Source organism: Canis lupus, chromosome 18 (genome assembly GCF_048164855.1).
Source record: "Canis lupus baileyi chromosome 18, mCanLup2.hap1, whole genome shotgun sequence".
NCBI classification, from domain to species: Eukaryota; Metazoa; Chordata; class Mammalia; order Carnivora; family Canidae; genus Canis; species Canis lupus.
In genome coordinates, this window is record NC_132855.1 from 12,237,524 (window position 1) to 12,257,585 (window position 20,062).

At 38.5% G+C, this 20,062-nt stretch overlaps 1 protein-coding gene across 7 annotated transcripts in view; it reads left to right on the forward strand.

The window, feature by feature from the left end:
* The window catches only part of THAP5 (THAP domain containing 5), a 145,440-nt gene that overhangs the window by 79,041 nt on the left and 46,337 nt on the right, over positions 1–20,062 (forward strand). The window contains exon 4 of one of the 7 annotated variants that reach the window (XR_012010653.1): positions 14,256–14,360. The exons of 4 other annotated variants lie outside the window; for them this stretch is intronic. Coding sequence is in view for 2 of the 3 variants with exons in the window: in XM_072783461.1 (XP_072639562.1) it covers positions 7,189–7,255 (67 nt within the window). In the remaining variant the exon portion in view is untranslated. Of the gene's footprint in view, positions 1–408; positions 3,301–7,188; positions 7,382–14,255; positions 14,361–20,062 lie in introns of those variants that run through there. 2 more of the 7 variants (XM_072783461.1, XM_072783462.1) reach the window with 2 other exon arrangements.

The following is a 20,062-nucleotide window of genomic DNA, read 5'->3' on the forward strand; positions in this document are numbered from 1 at the left end:
TATTTAAAGAGCAGGGGAGGGATCTGTGAAGCTCAGCAGCTCAGTGTTTGAAGATACACAGTTACTAGAAACACCCTTCCAAGTCATCATCCAGCCTGCCTGCTCATCCTGTGACAGTACTGACATTTCAAGTGATTCATTGCTTACAAACGGAAATGTCTTACTGTACTATCTACCCACATCTCCTAATCCCCCCTCATAGCCACAGAGAAAAAGCCTAAGCCCTTTCCTACACAATAGCCCTGCAAGGACCTGGTGACATTTGCCTTGTCCAGTCTGAGTCTTCTCCAAGCCAGGGGCCATGATCTATTAAAAAGAATATTCACGTGGTGTGGCTTTGAGTTCCTCCAGCCTCCTAGCCTCTCTACTTTCAATACCCTTCAGCTCATTTAACTTTTTTCTTCATAGGGATTCATCCAGAACTCCAGGAAATGCTTCTGTGTGCTCAGACCTGTGAAATGATATCTCTTTATACTGTGGTTGTTTTTTTTAAAAAAAGAACTGTCTCCACATCTCCTCCATCCTGTGCTTTTGGAACCAAGAGAAGACCTTTGCATTGATCTTGCCTAAATTTTATTTTGCTACACGGGTTTTCAGAACTTTTTAGATCCTAAATACGACCACTACGTCTTTATTCAAGATGTGCAACAGAACTGAAGTCCAAGGTCTCTGCCCATCCAGAAGTTTCCATTTGAACATCAGTCCTTCAGAAAAGTTACTCTCTAGACACCAGACAGCCTGTGTTTCCAGAATGTCAATATTGCCAACAGCAACCTTGCCAGATGCCTGGATGAAAACCACATACCTATGTCTAATGAATATTGTTCAATTTCATTCTGGTAACCTGTGCAAGGTATCCCTGTCGCAATGTAACTTTCCAGCCACATGAATTAGGATTTAGATTCTTCATTCACAGTAGAATGCAAAGATTTGGAAATTCAGCTGCATTCCAAGTTCCTCTCTTTTATCTAGTGAACTAGATGCCCTTAGACCACATAGACTCCCTGAGCCCCCATTTTACTAATTAAGACAATGGGATAATGCCTGTGCCTCTAATGCAAAAATTTTTTAAATTTGCTTGTTTTATGATTTGTATGGCCTTTATCTAGAGCAGTACTTTCGCTTTAAGGTATTCCATGAATTTCAAACTCCACAAGTAGAATATTCTGAAACAGAGACCATCAAACATCCTCATCAGTGCAGAAGCCCAAGGTTTTCACCATTTAATGCATCCACACATTATACTTATTTAAAAAAAAATTGTCACCTGTAAAGAAATCCCTTGTAAAGATGGTGATAATGATGATGATGATGGCAATGATGATGATGACGTCCTGATATCCAAACTGGGGCTTCACCCTAAAGTGAAGTGTTGCTAGAATAACTGATGTTATTCACTTGGCTTCCTCCAGACTTTGAGGTGTTCTATTTATATGCATGTCTGGATATTATAAGGTATTTTAGGGTAGTTGCTAGGGTTGACAGATGAATTTTATGGAGGAACATGAGTACACCTCAAACCTATACTTCCTCTCAGCAAGGAACTAGATTCAAGGCCTATGTAATTCTCACGAAACAATTTCTACAGTACTATTTTTAAAGCACAACTTGTTTTTCTAGAAGCAGAGCAGGAGTCCCTGTATTTTGGAAGACCACACTCCTATAGAGAAGAAATCTAATGGCATTATAACTTAAGAAATCTTAGCATATGGGGGAAGAATTCCAATCTCCCATGTTTTTATTCGCCAGTAATTTACACACACACCAGATAGATCTAGTAACTGAATCACCAGGCAAAAACGTTTATTCCAGGTTAAGCCAGGCCAACACCTAATTTTAAGCTTCAAGCATCCTGACCCTGTTTACAGAAATAGTCTTATTTTCTCTGACCTTAACCTTAATTTCCTTGCTTACTTTCCATTTCTGCATCCACTTAGCTCTTAACTGTTTTGCTTTGTCTCCCGTGAAGGACCCTGTGCTTGCTTTTTGTAGTTAAGGGTGGATTTGACTTCTTTAGTTCCAGGTAGACTTCCCACCTGATTGAGCCCTAGCCAACTCATCATCTATGATGGTTTCCTTAGTTCCTTAATACTCACGCCTCAAGTGAGAGGTTCACAGTTCTCCTGAGAATGACCAGCTCTTTCCAGAGAAACTTAATAGATAGTTATAGTGGGTCTTTACTTTAGCTGCTCCTAACGTTGCATTTTTATTTTTTAAAAAAATCATCCCATGTTTTCCTGTTTCCTTAACATTTGTGTTTCCGTCCTCATTTTGGTTACTGCATCTCTACAGTACATTTTTTTTCTTGGAGGATGAGTTTGTTTATTTTAAAGATTGATTTATTTGAGAGAGTGTGTGTGTGCACATGAGCAGATGGTGGGGTAAGGGGAGAGAGAATGTCCAGCAAACTTTTTGCTGAGTACAGAGCCTAAGGTGGTGCTCGTTCCCAAGACCCTGAAATCATGACCTGAGCTGAAATCAAGAGTCAGATGCTTAACTGACTGAGCCACCCAGGCGCCTCTTAGAGGATGAATTTATTAATTTACTCAGCAAATGCCTATTTTACCATTGTATTTATACTTACCAGCACAGCTCCAGAAGCTGCCTATTAATTTGATTCTACCTTTGCTGGGGAACTTGTCATCTCCTTGTACTACAGCATAGGCCTCATCATACTGGCCAGCAGTCGGCTGGATGCTATTTATTTCTGAATTCCTTAGCCTTGGTACACAAGTCTCCTCATTCACACACAATCTCTCATTTGCTATCATTCCCAATTTGTAAATAAAAACCTTAATTTATCTACTGTAATAAAGTCAAATTTAAGTCAATATACATATTTTGTTTATAATTTAACAGAAAATAAATTCTATGAAATTACAGAGTATAATTTATATACAGTGACTGACCAACACTTAGCACAGTAGCACAAAACACGTTGCATATGCTCAATAATTGTTTGCTTAGTGGGAAGATGGATGGTTGGATTGATGTATAGATGGATGGATGGATGCTCAGTATGTGCCAGACTGATATTAAGAATTTCATATAAAATAAATAAGCCCTGGAGATGTATTGTACGGCGTGATGAGTATAGCTAATACTGTATTATATATTTGAAAATGGGTAGAAGAGTAAATCTTCGAAAAGAAAACTATAACTGTGTTTGATGGATGTTAAAGTAGAATTATTGTGGTGACAATTTCACTATATATGCAAATGTTGAATCATTATGTTATACATATGAAACCAACATAAGGTTATATGTCAGTTGTATCTCAAATAAATAAGAATTTAATATTTTTTTATATCATCCCTTCAGCAACTCTTGGGGGTAAGAGTCATTAGGCTAAAAAAAAAAAAAAAAAAAAAAAAAAAAGAATCATTAGGCTCATTTTCTAGATGGGAAAGAAAACTCAGAAATAGGACGGTAACTTTCCAAGACTGTTGCTTATAAATACTGTCATTACTTGGTATTATGTTAGAGTTGCATTAATGATTATGATTAATAATCCTATTAGCTAGCATCTGTTGAATACTTATGCCTTCCATTAAGTATTTTCCTCACATTATCTTATATATAGTCCTCAGGCAACCCTGTAATACATTATTATGTCTGTTATATGTAGTCTTTAGTATTGCATCCAAAAGTGTCTTCTCCGTACATACGTGAGATGTGAAATACTACCTTTTCACTTGTTCACACTTCTCTCTCCATGGCTAGCACGAGAAGTAGAACCTCTGCTTCTGCTTTCTGGGAAGAGGTATTATCCAACCTAAGTAAAAATCAGTAAATGTCAGTTGCTCCTCCAGTTCCCCATTACTAGAAAAGATAGTCATCCAGATGGCTAAACTGTCATCACTAAATTAATCTGACTTTATCTCCCACTATTGATAGGGATTAGGATAGGACTGCAAGGTTTTGACATACTGTGATAATATTAAATGTACGTATTTGTTTTCTTTTACGTATCATCTCAGGCAATTAAATAGCTTGCTAAATGACGTGCTTTTCTAAGAGAACTCAACTATGAATTGGATTAATCTAATATCATCATTCCTGATTTTATTTTTTATTGAAATGTAATTGACATGTAGCATTCTATTAGTTTCCGGTACACAAAATAATGATTTGATTCTTGTGAGGAGGACTTTAAAGATTCACTTTTAGTGACTTTCAAACGTGCAATACGGTATTGTTAACTATAGTCACCTTTGATTCTTAGATTGCCTCTCTTACTAGAGTCTGAGACCCTCATAGGGTTTCTTCACTTTTTAAAAATCTTATTTCTCTCTCCTTTTCCACCTGAAGAAATCTAAATTCCTATCTTCCAGGTTTATTCTTTTTTTGTCATCTGATCTGCCCTATTACCAAAACTTTCTAATGCATTCTTCATCTTATTTATTGACTTCTTCAGTTCCAGAATTAAGATTTCTTTTTTAAAAGTAATTTCAATCTCTTTGGTACAGTAGTCCTTCTGTTCATTAATTTTATTCTTGGGTTTATTGAATTAATTGCCTTTCTGCATTTTCTGTAGTTCATTGAATTTCTTCATAACAGCCATTTGGGGATTTGTGTTTTTGTTTTAAAAATTTTTATTTGAGGGTAGCTGATACACAATGTTACATTAGCATCAAATGTACAACATAGTGATTCAGCATCTCTCTAAGTCATGCTATGTTCACAAGTGTAGTCAGCATCATTACCCTACAACGCTATTACAAAATCATTGACTATATTCTCTATGCTGTGCCTTTTATCCCCAATCTATTCATTCCATAACTGGAAGCACTCCCTTTCACCTATTTTGCCCATCCTCACTTCCCTTTCCTCTGGCAGCCGTGAGCTTGTTTTCCATAACAGCTATTTTGAATTATCAGTTAGATTGCAGTATGCCGTGTCCTAGAGTTCGGTGGCTGAATTGTCATCTTCTTTTTGTGACCCCATATTACTATGACTTTTCATAGTGTTTCATGAAATGCGCCTCTGCCGTCACATTTAAGGTAGCAAACTCCTTTCTTATTTATGGAAGGCTTCATTTACCTTGATGGTAACAGTTCAACAATAGGCAATTAGAAGCCTTTCTCTTTATTTCCAGGAGGTGGTGCTATAGCACAAGTTTTTTTGGTTTCCCTTATTGAGCCAAATATGCTACACACTTCATTTGCCACCTCCTCTGCCAGAGAGGTAACTACTGCCAGCTGCTACGCTGCCACCAGCACAATCCCAGCATGTTGCAGCATTAGCTCTTGGAAATGGGGCTGCCTCACCTTCTCCTTCCCTTTCCTCTGATTCCAGAATTGTCTGTGTCTCCAAAGCCTCACCAAGTTCTCGCATCAGTTGGGCTAGTCCTCCACAAATTCTCTATTTCCCATTCATGTACTCTCCAAATTACCTTTTTCCTGATAGCAGTAAGTGGGGACCATCCTCAGACTCCCTTGGGCGCATAGCCTCCTCTGAGGTCCTCTTGACCCACTTTTGGATGCACATGTGGGTGGATCTCGCAGGTGTTTTGGTGTACTACGCAGAGGCACTTTTGCTCAGTTCTGGATGCCCTGTTGGTTGTAAATCAAAGGGGAGGGGGAAAAAGGAACAACCCACACTGTTCTGATGGTAATCTCACTCTCCTCCAAAACTTTACTTTGACGAGTGATGGCCCTAGGGTAACTAATTTTTCTTGGTTTGCCCAGAACTTGCATAGTTTTAGCATGGAAATCCCACATTCCAGAAAACCCCTCAATACTCAGCAAGCAGGGAACTTGAGCATACTCACCCTGCATGTCCCTTCAAAACAAGCCTCTAAAATCTGATACCAACGCCATACAAAACTGGAGTTCCATGAAAACCTATCAACCCACAACTCTATTCTTAGATAAATCACTTTTCTTTTCTATTTACTAAATATGGCACCTTCTTTGAAAATAAAAATCTAAATGATATCTCTCAGGCCTGATGGTGATGATGCTGGAAGGACAGTGGCTCACCAGATTGGGTGAGACTTGTGAAAAATGATGGCCATTATGTCAGGGTTCCTGCCATATCTCCTCCATGGCACAAACTGGGCTCCAAACAGCCGACCATGTAGATGTACAGAGGATTAAACCTCCTGTAGCTGTGGTGCCAATGGACGGGGATATCTGTGGGCACACACCATAATGTGGCCAGTGTCTCTAGTGGTTGCACAGTAGTGACCCCAGCAGACTTCAGGATCTTTCCTGAATGGGCTCACAACACAGTTTACTTTATTTTTTTTAAGATTTTATTTATTAATTTGACAGAGAGAGAGTGTGTGCACAGCAGAGGCAGAGGGAGAGAGAGAGAGAAGTAGACTCCCCACTGAGCAGAGAGCCCGACTCAGGGCTCAATCCCAGGGCCCTGGAATCATGACCTGATCCAAAGGCAGACTCTTGGCCAACTTTGCCACCCGGGCACCCCTGGAGTTTACTTTGAGTTTTGTCCACACTGATGCTCTCATTCATATTTCGTAGCACTTTATTATTCAGTACTTGTCTGCCCTCATTTGAATGAGCATCTTCAGGAAACTTGTGTCATATTATGGGATGCTCTAGGTAGAGGTCAGAAAACTTTTTCCATAAATGGCCACATAGTACGTATTTTAGGCTTTGAGTACCCTATGAGCCCTGCCACAACTACTCAAATCAGCCGTTATAAGTCAAAAGCAGTCATAGACAATATATACAAACGGCTGCGTCCCAATGATATTTTACTTATAAAAGCAGGCAGCAGGCCACATTTGGCCTGTGGATTGTACTTTGTGAACTTCTACTATTAACAGAAACAAGTGTAGTTAGCCACAGAGTTCTAGAGCAAACAAATGTTGAAGCAGTTCTGGAGAGTGTTACATAAGCTCCAGTTTTGTCCATCTTTAGATTGCTAAAGATTTGAAACCATTGGCATCTTGATCCAGTTGTTAAACTCTTTGAGCCACCTCAGACATTTCAGGAAAGCACTGCCATTCTTAACCTCTTATCCCAGAATATCGTGGGAGAGTAGGTAGAGATATTCTAAATATACCTGATTGGAAAAAAAGAGGGGGGGTGGTTTCTCTGGGCTATCTTTGAGTATATAAAGTGAACGGAATCTCTGATTTACAATTTTTTTCCAGAATGAACATCTCATCTAAATTCTGGTCCTAATATTTTTCAAATTTCTCTTTTCACTTACAGACTGCCGTATGTTCAACTGGCACATAGTGGGCTTCATAACTGTTCTCTTGCCAGCCACAGTGCATAAAATTTCCCAGGCTCCTCAGGAATTTGCCTGAGTGACTACAGATTGCCTGGAAGTGTGAGTGCCTATAGCCGGTTATAATCTTGAAGGACACATTGTTCTGAAATGAATTTTAAGCTTGTATGCTCACTCATTTTAAGTTTTGGAGTCTTGTTAATCCAGTCAACAATTCCTACCTTAACGGAATCATTACAAACAAAATGATCTCATTAAATATAGGCTTTTAAAAACTTACACTTTTAGAGAGTTTTGAAACCTATCCCCTAATCAATTTCCTATCCCTTTCCCGAAGATGTCCCCCACCCACCCAAAATGATCCCTATTTTGGTTACCCACAGCTCCTCGGGAGATTGAATCTATTTTAAAACTGTCTGTGCCATAGTCATTTTAGAGAACTTTGCCGTAAGAAAAAAAATCACCTTTGTTCACATAAGCAAAGGCTAGGGAGGAAGCACATATTTATCATATCAGAGAAAGTTCTTTCACATAAGACCTATCTCGGGGACATAGGTTCAGACAAGTCTCTAACTTGGCTGCTTGTGGCAGGTAGCTCACTGGGGACATACTCCAACCAGCTCTGCTCTAATGATCTTACATAACACTCCCATAAAGTCTGTGGAGGCATCGCTAGGGTATGAAATTGTGGCAAACTTCTCTACGAGTTTTTCATGGTATAAACGGCCCAGAGTTGCTATCATAAAATTAAGTTTCTCTAATAAAATACAGCATCTGTATTTTATATCCACCATTAGTTATCAGCCCCAACGGAGATTTTGAGTTTGCCTTCCCCTTCTCCGTAAGGACCAGGTATAGGAAAGCGATTCTTAGTTCGATTATATAGATTATACATCCAGCCATCCACCAGAAGATATTTAGAAATAGCCCAAATTAGGAGGCCTTTCACATCCATCTCAAATATTGCTTCGATGATCTTAAAAAAGAATTTTGAACAGTGGATGGTGGCGGCTGATGGTCCCTTCACAATGGCAAACAGATTCATACTCTTACTCTCTTAGACATAAAGCATTAATGTAGAGAAGGAAATAACATGAAATAAAATGAATTCCTATAAAATACAAAGCCAACCCTAATAATAATAAAACCCACCCACCTGGGATCTCAAACCCATCCCTGGTCCAGCTTCCCAAATACAAAGCAAACACTAGCTTTGCTGTGGTAGCGATGACCCAGATAATTTTTTTTTTTTTTTTGCATAAGGTCAGAGCCAACCTCTGAAACCATGTCAACCTACTCTTTTCTCTGCAGTGAATTCTGGGAGACTCTCCTCTTTCAGTCTCTTAGACCACCAATTTGTGTTTCACTCATATCTACTTTGCAATCTCCTGTTTCCTTTTCTATTTCCAAGAATTCTGTCTTGATTTATAACAGCTACAGTTCCAATTTTGTTAATGTTTTCTGTTGTCCTCACCCCCAGCTGATTAACTCTACTTCCTTGTGTATTTCTTGTGTTTTCATGATACCAGTGCCTCTGTTTCATATTATTAGTTTTCCTGAAATATTTGAAGATTTAAAACTCTATGTTCCTATTTTGAGTTGATAGTTTAGACTTAAAGTTCTATTGGTTAGGGGTCTATTTTCATTCACAAAGGAGAATTCCTATCTCCCTGCTGTGACTAGAAGTCCTGGCCATGGACAAGTGGTGTTTATTGAGAAAGGGGGTCTGTGGATGAAGCTGGGCAGAGTGTGCAGAAGCCTAAGGGAATAGGGTAGAGTTCCCCATTTTTCCTATTACCCAAATGCTTCTCTGAGAGTCTCTATATCAGAACTGTCTCTGTAGAAACTCATGCCTTGGTTTTAGTCTAGGGGTAAATCCTGGTGTCTACTTTGCCGTTTCCATTTTTAATTCCTGGCTGTCCCCAAAAGTACAGCTTTATCTCTACCTTTGCTCTGCCTTTTTGGCTACCCCACAGTATCCCCAGGGCTCCTCCTGGTGGGCAGTGTGAGCAGAGAAGCAGTGGGCCACCAACTAGCCTAGCTATTTTGAAGGAAGACCTTTAATGAACTACCCTGATGGTTGTCTTGTTTCCATTTGTTGACTCTGTTTCTATTTGTTGACTCTGACTCTAAAATTTCTGTCTGGGGAGAGACGGATCCCATCTGAGATACTTGTCTCCAACTTGTATTTTGGGTTGTATTCTTTTAGCTCTGATTCCTTCATAATTACAACGCCTTTCGACTTTTCCTTCCTGATAGCAGACTTCCATTTTTTTCCCATCACTGTTAGGAATTATTTCTTTTAAACTACATTTTTCAGATATGTCAATGAAACTTGGAACAGAAGAGAATAGAAGCAAATGTTTCATCCTTCAACTTAAGGCAGAAGTTCCAAGAGGTTATTTAACCTTATTACCAAAAGGCAAATCTTGGTAAAAAATGTACGGGTTTGCGCATTATTTTTTCTCTCTCTCCCTCTTTCTCTCTTTCTCTGTCTCTGTGAGTATATGCATGCATTTGTATACACACATATATATGCACAATTTTCCAAGCCTTAAAATAATGTTTTAAAGTATTAGGGTCATCAATTTGATGGATGAAGAAATTCAATTAAGGCTTAAGAACTTTCAATTAATGCGATCTAATTTCAAATAAATAGGAAATTTTGTACTATACTTGACCTAGTACATCTTTTTGTCTATTTTTATCTAAAGTGATTTGCCCAACTAGACTTTGAATTCTATCATTTTGGGATAATGGTTTATTCATCTCTGTCACTGGTGCCTAGCAGTGGCTGACATATACAGTAGGTACTCAATGTGTGTTTGTTGAATTCAGTTGAAATGAAAAAACCAGGATTCTAAACACAGAGTGTCTGATTTCAGAGTTTACATTGTTTTTGCCACTCTCTGTCACCAGGGCTAACAATTGCTTTAATTCTTCCAAGTAAGACACCACTGTCTCGCATTGCAAATGAAAGAAAACTGCATTCTCATGCAATCCCTTTCTCAAGCCTGAGGCGTTTTCCCAAGTGATCATTCTCATAGTCAGGAACTATTCTGGATAGGTGACTCCAACAGTGAATTTTAGAGACTGGAACCCTAGAGAGGACAAGCAGCATGTGTCGTGTTTGCTTTTCTAGTTGGTTTCCTCATGCCACAAAATTAAGATCATATACAAGTTGGAAATACTAATGAGATGTGAAAATATAATGTAATATCGGGGCAACAGCTTTGGAGACAATGGGGGCAACCAGTTTAAGCTGAGGTTGTGTCAGGGCTGAAATTCAACAGTGATCATGATTAGCAAACAGCACTTAAAGAACATCTGTTCTCACAGAACCATCTATGCTACTGCTTTTGCTTTGCTTTAAGAGGAAAAAGGAGACCATGCATGCAGGCTTATATGGATACATAAAGGCTGAAAGGGGTGCAACTTCAAGTATCTTCCCAAGATGGAATCCATGGGCCTAGTACTAAATCATATGGGGGGGATCTCTTTACAAGGAACACTCACAGAATTGGGCACAAGCAGCATTGCTTGGCTCCCCAGACTATAGATAAAATGCACCACAGAGTGAGTGCCATAAGCATGGTCTTCAATTCTGCTCCAGACTCATTAATCATTGTGATTCTAGTCTTGGGAATTAGTACGTTGATGATGAAGGCCATAGAGTAGCCACAGGACACCCACGAAGACCAGGATGTTCAGCAGGAGGTCATGCAAGCCCAGTGGATACCTGTGCAGAAAAATAGTAATGCCTAGACCACACTTGGAATTATTGTGAGACAAATGACATGTCTTGAGAGGGATCCCTCAGAACCTATGTGGGGAGGTGTAGAAAGCAGACTTCACAGAAGACTGAGATCACAAAAGATAATGTTGTGGGCCAAACTAATTTGAGAATTAATATTAACATGACCTCACCTTTCGCTCAGCTCTTAAGGTCTGTGAAGATTCTGACTTTATTTCCTTTACTTTTAACCATCTTCTCCATCCCTAATACCATGTATGTTTAGGCATAGTAGTATAGCTTACTTAATAAAACAGGTCCTGAAGTCTCTAATTGCCCAGTCTGGACACAGAATGTTGCCATTTGCCAGTTGTGCCCTGCATTTACTCCTTAACCTTTCTGTGTTCACGATACATATCTGTAAAACAGTACTTCCCTCAACGCATTATTGTGAATATTTAATAAAGGACCCAAACGCAGCATGGGGCTTGGTCCACTTTAAGCATCACTTTGTGTGAGTTGTGTTGTTACTATAATTAGTGCTATCATCGTTATTATTTTTGAGTTTATTTTCTTTTAGAGCATTAGGCCTGCTCATCCCACTCTACCTGTCATTTTCTCAACACTGTTGTGTTATTGTAAACTTCAAAGGTTCTCTGAATAGTCATCTCTATGCAAATGCTAGACTCTTGCTATAAATTTTCCCTCATCCTTTTTTGATAGTGGTATTTGTTGACATTTATTCCCTCACTATTCACTGCATCACTTATTTACCCATTATTTATTATGTCTACTATATGCTAAGGATTCTTCTAAGAACTAGGTATACAGCATTACGCTACCCTCAAGGAGCTTCTGTTCTAATGGTGGAGATAGATAAAATAAACACATATGTAATAGAATATTGGGTCAATGTAAGGGCTATGAAAAAAAATAAAGCAAGGCAAATGAAGAGAGAGAGTGATATCAACTTAAATAAAGAAATCGGGGGGATGCCTGAGTGGCTAAGTAGTTGAGCATCTGCTTTCAGCTCAGGGATTGATACTGGGTTCCTGGGATTGAGTCCCACATCAGGCTCCCCCTAGGAAGCCTGCTTCTCCCCCTGCCTGTGTTTCTGCCTCTTTCTGTGTGTCTCTCATGAATAAATAAATAGAATCTTAAAAAAAAAAAAAAAGAAATCAGGAAAAGCATCCCTTTATTTGTAACAGCATGAGGAAGTTCAAGTCCAAGAGCATTAATGAAAGCAGTAAAGTTCTCAGAGGTGAACAATTAGGGAGAGTCTCCTTAATAACAACAGGACAAATTGTTGAGCAGCTAGAACTATGACAGGAAAACAAAGAGCAAGATAGCTAAAAAGAGCCCTGATGAAGTAAATCAAACCTCAAAGACTATTCCTGCAGAGGAGGCTAGCTTTATCTAGATCAGACTATGGGGCAATTTATGACCCAGGGTATTGTCAAAAGCAATAGAGGAATCAGCTATCAATCAGTGGAAACTAACTGGTAGATGTGATAACCAGACTGAAGCTTAGAGGGTTCAGTCAAAGAGAACTGGCTAAAACTGTACTGTCCCTGGGGAAGGAGGCCAGAGAAACTGTGCATATACCTGAGATAGAGCAATAGAGATTATATAATCTGAAGAATGGCGAGGGAAAAGGACAAGAACCACATGACAATCTTAACAGACACAGAAAAAGCATTTGATAATATTCAACACCCTTTCATGAAAAAAAAATTCAATAAACTAGAAATAAAAGGGAATCTTTTCCCTTTTAAAGGGAAACTAGATTCAAGGGAATCTACTTGATCAAAGGCATCTATAGTCTCACAGTGAATATCATAACTTTACCCTTTAAGAAAAAGAACAAGAACAAGGATGACTACTCTCACCATCTCTATTCAGCATTGCACTGGTAGTTCTAGACAGAGTAATTAGATAAGAAAAAGAAATGAAAGACACCCAGATTACAAAGAGAGAAGTAAAACTATCTCTAGTTTCAAATGACATTATCTTTTATATAGAAAACCCTAAGGAATAGCTTTTCTATGGACAATCCTAAGGAATCCACTATTAAATGTGTTAAGCAAAGTTTCAGGATGATCAAACTACAGAAATTGATTATTTTTCTTTTCACTTTTTTTTAAAGATTTTATTTATTTATTCACGAGAGACACACACACACACAGAGGCAGAGACACAGGCAGAGGGAGAAACAGGCTCCATGCAGGGAGCCCGATGTGGGACTCAATCCCGGGACTCTAGGATCACGACCTGGGCTGAAGGCAGGCACTAAACCGCTGAGCCACCCAGGGATTCTCGACTATTTTTCTACGTAGCAATAATGAACAATCTGAGAATGAGATTAAGAAAACAATTTCCACTTGCAATAGCATCTAAAAGAATAAAATACGTAGGAGTAAAATTAATAAATGAACTACAACGCGTGTAGTGTTAAAACTATAAGATACTGTTGAAAGAAATTAGAAAAGACCTAAATAAGTGGAAAGACATTCACATTCATGGATCAGAGACTTCATATTTTTTAAGATAAGCATACTCCCCAAATTGATCTACCAATTCAATGTAATCCTTATTAAAATCCCAGCTGGCTTCTTTGCAGAAAAGACATCATGGGGACTGTGGAGTAGAGAACAGATGGAGGAGGCAAAAGTGGAGGTGGAACCCACTTTACAGGAAATTGTATTCATCTAAGTGAAAAGTAATAGGCTGGGGTAGGCTTGAGGTGGTGGGGATAGAGAAATGTGACTAGAATTAAGACATATTTAGTGGAGAAAATCTGCAAAAATATGAAAATAAACCTAGGGATAAATAACATGAGTCTGTAAGTGAATATGATATTGGAATAATTTACTCTAATGAGCTCTTCAGAGAATAACTGCTAGATGAATCTAAATAAATAATGAGAATCTGCTCATTGACTAAGATGCAAAGCTATTCTTCAGTGAGTGTTCTGCATAAAAAGCAACATCTTTCTTGATTGTTCTTGGCAACTTCTCAGAAGTTCTCATATAATTGTTTTATTGTAGAGCAGCAAGTCTTGCTGTATCTTCCAAACACTTCTTCCCAAAGTAAAGTCTTTAGCGGAGAATAGGGAGGTAAAACAGTACAGGTGCTCAGGATTCCCAATAAAAAAAAATAAATAAAACGTTATTTATTTAGAATGAATGTTCAAAGCTATTACATTATCGACTTAAAGGATTCAATAAATGGGGGCCTGAACTTTGTTTCTGACTTCAGTTTTATTGAGTTACAAGTGACATATATACAATTGTAAGTTTTTTTTTTTTAAAATAGATCCATGTCCAGCATGGAGCCCAATGGGTGGCTTGAACTCATGACCATGAGAACAAGACCTGAGCTAAGATCAAGAGTTGATACTCAGCTGACTGACCCACCCAGGTACCCCACATTATAAGCAATTTAAAGTGTGCATCATGGTGATTTGATATATGTTTGCATTGTGAAAGGATTCTCTCCCATCTAGTTAACTAGCACATCTATCACTTCACATATTTGTCTTATTGGGGTGGGGGTAAGAACAATTTAACTTCTACTCCCTTAGCGAATTTCAATTACACAATACAGTGTTATCAACTATCATCTGAACTTCTAAGCAATTTTTTCTCTCCTTTGGCTTTAAGATACCATCACAGATAGCAAGAAAGACAAATAGGTTAAGTAGTGGTTTTCTTGTAAATATGAGTTCATTCTCAGGTTGCAAAATCAAACGGATTAAACCTACGGCTGTCGATTTAATCATTTAACTGAATAATGATATATTTTAGCCTCATATTCTATACTTCAAGTTTGAGGGTTTTTTTCCATCAGCAAAATTCATCCTTTTAATTTGTGACTTTCAATCTAACTATTGACTTTTTATACAATTTATTTAGCCCCATTTCTGTATTTATGGTGATCTCATTTGAAGCTCATTTTATCAAATATTTTTTAACACCTGATTTTGTATGTGCTTTCAGAATTAGATAGCCTGGAGGGGAAATGCTTTGTTGGGCCAAAAATAAAAATACCATTTAAAAAATTCTATATCACCAGGTATGGTTGACATGGATTATTAGAACTTTTAGTTGACTATGGTTATTCTAGGGTTTTATATTAACTGAAATCAAAGCTCACATTTTTATGTTGTTAGCAGAAGGAACTGTATTATTTTGTATAAATAGTTCTGCCAAATAGGTGCTGAATTCAATACTCATATCAAAGCTAATGTATTTTTATATTTAACCTTTATGCTGTAGCAGTATTAAAATGTTAAAGTTTTTAATGTGACACAGTTATAGAAATTCCGGGATCTGAAAATTAGATATCTTTTATGACAAAAACATTTTTGTTCTAAGAGTTAATTTAATTTAATTCTGGGTAAGTAAAAAATCAAGAAAAGCTTTGATAAAGTTAAGGAAAGAGTAGGACCTTAGAGGAAATCCTCTGTGGAAATATTTTTAAATCAAGTACATTATATATATATATATCCATTTATGCAGGCTTCATATATAACCAAGCAAGTGTGACAGACCGTTATAGTGGCTACGATGAGACTCCACCTATTGGGATAATCATCCTTTGGCTTAAATCACACTACATCTTTCCTTGACAACCAAATTAAGTTAGAGGGGAAAGAGAACATTACCAGTTACTATGTGCTGATCATGAGGCTTAGTCCTAGCTTCATAAATTGATTTCAGACATTTAGGACACCAAAAGCTCCAACATGCTTTTTTCTCAGTGATACTATCTATAATTAGTAATAGCACAGTTAACTCCAAAGATACCAGTCCAAATTATTATCACAAATAAAAACACATCTGGTGTTATAGCAAAAAAAAAAAACAAACCCTGAGTACTATCAAGAAGCAGTTATGAGGGATCCCTGGGTGGCGCAGCGGTTTGGTGCCTGCCTTTGGCCCAGGGCGCGATCCTGGAGACCCAGGATCGAATCCCACATCGGGCTCCCGGTGCATGGAGCCTGCTTCTCCCTCTGCCTGTGTCTCTGCCTCTCTCTCTCTCTCTGTGACTATCATAAATAAATTAAAAAAATTAAAAAAAAAAAAGAAGCAGTTATGATAATTACCCTCTTTGGAAAAGGGTTAAACTTTGGATGCAGCTGTATGAATTCGGTGGGTTAATATTTCTAACGTGATTTGGTCTCAGAGAAGCAGATGTTTCAGAGCATGATAAGCTACGCTGTAAGATATAGACACATGATGGATGAGTGCATGGATATGTAGACAGATAGATACTGAATACTTCCTATGCATCAGAGATGGTACCAAATGGTTTACATAATTACTCCTCACAACAGAACTATTCTCCCCATGTAAAAACAGCAAGTTATAATATTGTACCAATGTCACATGGGGGCAGACTAGGAATCCAACCCAGGCTTGTCTGTTTCCAAATCATGTGCTTTTAAAAAATCATTACATTGTGCTCTGTCTTATTATATTAACAATTATATAGGAGATGTTTACTGGGTGCCAGTGTGTTTACCCTTTGATTATATGTTTTGTGTTTCAAATACATGATCTCATCTGAGCTAGGTATTATTTTACATATGAGGCTCAGAAGGGCCAAATATTAAATAGTTTTATGACTACCAAATCCTTGGGCTTCGTTGACCTTCCAAATTCGATCACTTGGAAAATATGATATTTTTATTCTTAAGAATTTGAATAATCAATGCATAGGAAGAAAGGGTCAGTATATACTCCCCTGCCCCCACCCTGCCGCCCCCATGCCCTTTTAGATGAGGTAACTGAACCACAAAGAATTCAGTGACTTGCAAATTCTCCTTAACTGGTCAGTGGTAAAGTCAAAATTATAGCTCCTGGATCTGAATCATGATGTTTCTCTGGAATGCTCCTCACCTGAAGGGACTATAGTCAGCCTTGGTTATTCCACTGCCCATCAAGATTCCTGACTTCACATTGCTTGTCTCCTCTGGGTGGTCTCCAAGGAGACCAGGAGGCTACTGCCTGGTAGAAATAGTGCCTGTCTTCTAATACACAGCAAGACCATAATGGGTCTCTCAGCAGTGCAGGGTTTTTTTTTCCTCTATGTATAGCGTGTGTTTGTGTGTGCGTGTATGTGTGTGTGTGTGTGTGAGAGAGAGAGAGAGAGAGAGAGAGAGAGAGATGTATGTGTCTGTCGTTTTTTCTTCTTTTTTTTTTTTTTCCTTTTTTTTGGTGTCTGTTGTTTTTAATAGAAGACACTTTTGAGGGGATGATGTACTGGCTTAACTTCAGCTTAAAAAAATCAGTTTTTCCGCCTATAATCTAAACACTCTCCAAAGATGTGGAAACCTGATAACAATCCACAATAAAGGGCTCATAAGCAGAGCCTTTCCTGCACATACATTTCCCAAGGGTAGAACCAAAATGCTTTGCAAAGCAGGATCTACAGAGAATGCAGTCTCTTCCACACACAGGAGAAGTGTGTATACTGTGAGAATGCAAAGACCTGCTTCCCCAGTGGCCTTGGCAGAGGAGAACACTCCTTCTTATTACCGTGACACTGGGTAACATAGACTGTTGGCTGTGACAGGGGCAAAGAGGGGCCAGCCCCTTTTACTGAGCCAAATGGCCAGTATTGGCAAGAAGGACAAAACAGCTGAGGAAGCTCACACCACCCTTGTTCCTACGAGGCTTAGTGAAAATAACACACACTTAATCAGGTAATTTGAACTAGTTACCATTCCTGGTCAGTAAAATGATGATAAAAGTAACAACAACTACAGTGATGACCTTTCAGGGAAGGTTGTAGGGAAATTTTAAAGAAACTGGGGTTGTGGGCAGCCCGGGTGGCTCAGCGGTTTAGCGCTGCCTTCAGCCCAGGGCGTGACCCTGGAGACCAGGGATCTAGTCCCACATCGGGCTCCCTGCATGGAACCTGCTTCTCCCTCTCCTTCTGCCTGTGTCTCTGCCTCTCTTTCTGTGTCTCTCATGAATAAATAAATAAAATCTTAAAAAAAAAAAAAAGAAAAGAAAAGAAACTGGGGTTTCAAACGCACAGTAAACGCTGGCTTCCTAGGTTCTTTTGGTTCCGTCCTCTTTCCCTACCTCAACCTGATTTTTGTCCAAATGCTTGGGATGGCTCTGAAATCCCCTTTTCTGTTTTGATTTGAATTTAAAATTCATTTTGGTGGTTTAAAGAAAACATCATCTCCTGTCCTCTACTATAAGAATTATGACTTAGACTTTTCTGTCGGCTCTAAGCTACTGGCTTCTCCTCAAGAGAGTAAACAACTGAAATTGGAGGGTTTCAGAGGTTAGTTATCTTGCCTTTTGAGTCACAGACACAAAAGGCAAAAAAAGAGATAAGAGAAAAGCATTCCCTTGAATGTGTACTATTCTCTTAAAACCCATTCTTTTTCTCTTTTTCTCCTGCAACCTCATCTGCTCATCAGCCCACAGCATTCCCTCATCCCCGTGGATATTCAATAGCTGAACTGAGTTGGTTTTCCTTTATGTTAGGGTCAGAGTATGTTTCCTGGTTAGAATGCTTGAAATAGCATCTCTAGGCAATCTCCTACTTGTTCTCTGCCTCAGTGTCTTTATACAAACTGTCCTGTCTCAGGCTCTTCAATATCAGCTCTGTAACCCGCTAGCAACCCCCAGGGACCCCTCAGCCCCTGTTCAATCACACCTCTTTGTTAGGTTCCTGTGAAGCCTTCGGATCCTAGCCAGCTGCTTAGGTAAATTGGATCCTCTTATTACACATCCTAAAAACAAAGAATAAAACAAAAACCACATTTTTTTTTTCAAAGCAGTTGTCACAGGTTGCAATTATACGCATATGTTTATGTGGTTATTTGGCAAACATCTGTCTTCTGCACAGCACCATAAGTTACAGAACAGTGAAGTTTATGTCTGTTTTCTTCTCTATCACTGTACTGAGTCCAGTGCCAGGCACATGGTAGGCAGATGTGCATTTATTGAATGAATATAGTATTGGTAATGACCCAATAGAGACTCATCCTCATTAATATTCCAATGCCTCAACTCCACCTAGGATGATGCTAAAATGTCCCCTTAAAAGGGGTATTCACTAGAACAAAAATCAAAGATGCTTTTCAGGTACATCATGGTCAATCCTTTGGTTTAAAACCTATTTCATATACATATACATATATATACATATATACATATATATATATATGCATGGTGGCAGCATGTATACAACACCCAGGAAATATGAGCTGGTCTCTCTGTTCCACAACTGTGTCACCTGCCCTTCTGAGCAACAACAAGCACATAGAGGAGGGTATCAACCTCTGTCGCTCTCCTATGATGTGCCCAGTACTTTGCCTACACAATTTCCTTGAAGGGAAGGACTGTAATTCTGCTATTCCACATTCCCTAAGGCACTTCTGTGAGCCTTGGATACATAGCAAGGATTGTTGTTAACCACGCGTTAATGCTTGTCAGAAATGTCATTTATGAAAAGAGGGACCCAATGACATGTGGGCAACCTCAGACAAACAAAAACCATGGTGGCTTATGAGGACATGTTTTACACTTCTGTCACTTAGAAAAGAGAACTGTAGCCGAAATAAATTCTGAAAAAAAAACAAAAACAAAACAAAAAACGTGTTTGCTTAGTGCAATAGGAGAAAGTGTTGAAGTAAAAGCAATTAAGAATGTGTGTTCATCATGGAGATAAATTTTTAGCTAACTGTGAAAAACTAAGATAGCCAAACTTTAATAGGTGTGGGTAAGGGGTACTGATTATATGGCATCTTGCTCCAAAGACATCTCCTAAGGTGTTTGGCCTCAACATAGGCAAGTCCTCAAGGTTTTTTTTTGGCTCAATCTTCAATCATTTTGAACCTGGAAAGTCTTCTTTCATCTACACCTCCACCATTTCTAGATTATGTGTAACAAATTACTGATATTATAACATTTCATCTATGAATGTATCAATCCTAAAAGATAAGGACTCTTCCTTTTAAAATAACCACAATACCATTATTATACCTTAAAAAAAATTCCTTAGTGTCTTATTCAATCAGTGCTCAGATATCCTAGTATGTCATATAAATGCTTTTATTGTTGGTTGGTTCATTGGTAGTTGTTTTTTGTTTTATT